This window comes from Solanum dulcamara, chromosome 7, assembly GCF_947179165.1.
Source record: "Solanum dulcamara chromosome 7, daSolDulc1.2, whole genome shotgun sequence".
Classification (NCBI taxonomy): domain Eukaryota; kingdom Viridiplantae; phylum Streptophyta; class Magnoliopsida; order Solanales; family Solanaceae; genus Solanum; species Solanum dulcamara.
Window position 1 is genome coordinate 21,235,691 of NC_077243.1, and position 2,105 is coordinate 21,237,795.

Here is a 2,105-nt window from a genome sequence, read left to right on the forward strand (position 1 = left end):
GCGTTATGGTTGTGCACTAGCCTTATGTCCTTCTTCCATGAAAATTCTGTGCATGCATAAAGCGGGGATGATGCCGTGAAGATCAGTCATTTGCCATCCAATTGCCTTTTTGTGTCTCTTTAGCACCTCAAGTGCTTCTGTGACCAATACCTCAGACAAATCGGATGAAAGAATTACAGGTAATACATTATTTACTCCAAGAAAAACATACCTGAGATGTGCTGATAATTGTTTCAACTCCAATTTAGGGGTTTATTCTAGAGAAGTCTTTCGTGAAGGCCCTAATTCTCTGTTCAAAGGTTCTACACTTTTCTTCCACATGCTGATATTTTGCATGTCAAGCACAGTGGCTAACCCTTTATCTTCCATGTCCTCTTCAATATCTTGACCCATCACAACTTTTTCCAATGGATCGCTTGCTATAGTGCAATGAACTGAGACTTCCTCATCGATGATTGTTACAACAGACAACTCTTCATAGATTGCAGATAACTTCAGTGCATGATATACATCAAACACTTTTACTTTATCGTGTGCTCTCATAGTCAATCTACCTGCAGCCACATCAATAAGTGCCCCAACTATTGCCAAGAACGGGCGTCCCAAGATAAAAGGAATATCAGGGTTAGGCTCAAAATCTAAAACAATAAAGTCAACAAGGAAAATGAGGGATCCTACTTGTACCAAAACATCTTTAATGATACCGTCAGGTCTAGCTACAGAATGATCAACTAACTGTAGCAAGATAGTGGTTGCTTTAAGTTCTTCCAGGCCCAATTTCTTAAGCGTGGATCTAGGCATCAAGTTAATACTAACACCTAGATCATATAGACCTCTAGCATTACTATATTTACCAATGGTTACTTGTACCATGAAAGTACCTGGATCTTTTAGTTTAGTTGGAAGCTTACTTTTGTTCAAGATTCTTGAACTACACTCTTCAGTGAGTGCCACTATTGCAAATTCAGCTAACTTGCTTTTATTGGCCACAGTATACTTAATGAATTTAGCGTACTTTGGGATATCCTGCAAAACATCAATCAAAGGCAAATTAATTTGCACCTGTTTCAACAAATCTATAAACTTCGCAAAACACTCCTCTTCTTTTTAAACTTTTGTGGGAAAGGCGAAGGAGGTTTTGTCTTTAGTTCCTCAATTTCTTTTGTAGCGTTGGGTTCACCTGCTTCTCTAATTTGTTCCTTGCCTCTTACCTCTGTTGATTTGGCTTTGGAAGCCAATTCAGTGAGTGGAAGACTACTGCGGGTACTTATAGCATATACCTGTTTGGGGTTTGGATCAGTGTTACCTGGTAAACCCCCTTGTTGGCGAGAACTTTGTACACTTGCCAATTGCCCAAGCTGTTTTTCTAACTGTTGGGTAGCTAACTGATTCTGTCGAACATTTGCAGCTAGCTTAGCTTGGTCTGTCATGATCTGTTTCAACATGTCCTTTACACTCATGCTTCCTGATTTTCCTGGTCCTTGATTACTCTGACTCGGAGGATTGTATCCTTGACCATGATTGTTGTATTGTTGTCCACCTCTTTGTGGTCTGTATTGAGTCTGCCCTTGCTGTTGATTTTGCTGATTTTCACCCCATGAGAAGTTAGGATGGTTTCTCCAATTTGGGTTATATGTGTTTCTATAGTTTTGGTTTCCACCATTTCTAGGTGCATTACCCACAAAATTTACCGACTCTGGATTTGCTCTATAGTATTCAGCCACATGTTCACTACTTCCACATATCTCACACCACATATTTTGTTGCTGAACCATGTTGCTGTCCTTTTGCTAAAGTGTTGAAATACGTTGTCATCATATTTTGCATTGCTATAATTTGTGCTGTCAACGCAGTTACTGCATCAACCTCTAATATGCCTGCTTGCTTTTGCATAACGGGTCGAGCATTTCCACCGTTTCACTTCGAGTTTCCTTAAGATATGCGATTAAGGAATGTATAAAGCTCATCATACGTTTTTTCCAAGGCTTGTCCACCTACAGCAGAATCAAGAAAAAAATTTGTATTGGATTCCAAACCTTCAATGAAGGTGTGGACCAACACCTCATTATATTGATAATGATGAGGGAAACTAATGAGTAATGATT

At 39.3% G+C, this 2,105-nt stretch overlaps 1 protein-coding gene across 1 annotated transcript; it reads right to left on the reverse strand.

Annotated features, from left to right (window-relative positions):
- Positions 1-252: 252 nt before the first annotated feature.
- On the reverse strand, positions 253-1,775 carry LOC129894598 (uncharacterized). Its single transcript, XM_055970291.1, has 2 exons — positions 1,212-1,775; positions 253-1,026 (listed from the first exon to the last, which is right to left on the reverse strand). Exons 1-2 carry the CDS (start codon positions 1,773-1,775, stop codon positions 253-255), a joined length of 1,338 nt encoding a protein of 445 aa, XP_055826266.1.
- Positions 1,776-2,105: the final 330 nt, after the last annotated feature.

Coding starts and splice junctions, on each gene's coding strand:
- LOC129894598 (XM_055970291.1), bottom strand. CDS start 1,775: ATGGTTCAGCAACAAAATATGTGGTGTGAGATATGTGGAAGTAGTGAA. Junction 1,027..1,211: donor CCAAAGCCAAATCAACAGAG/GTAAGAGGCAAG, acceptor GATGTTTTGCAG/GATATCCCAAAGTACGCTAA.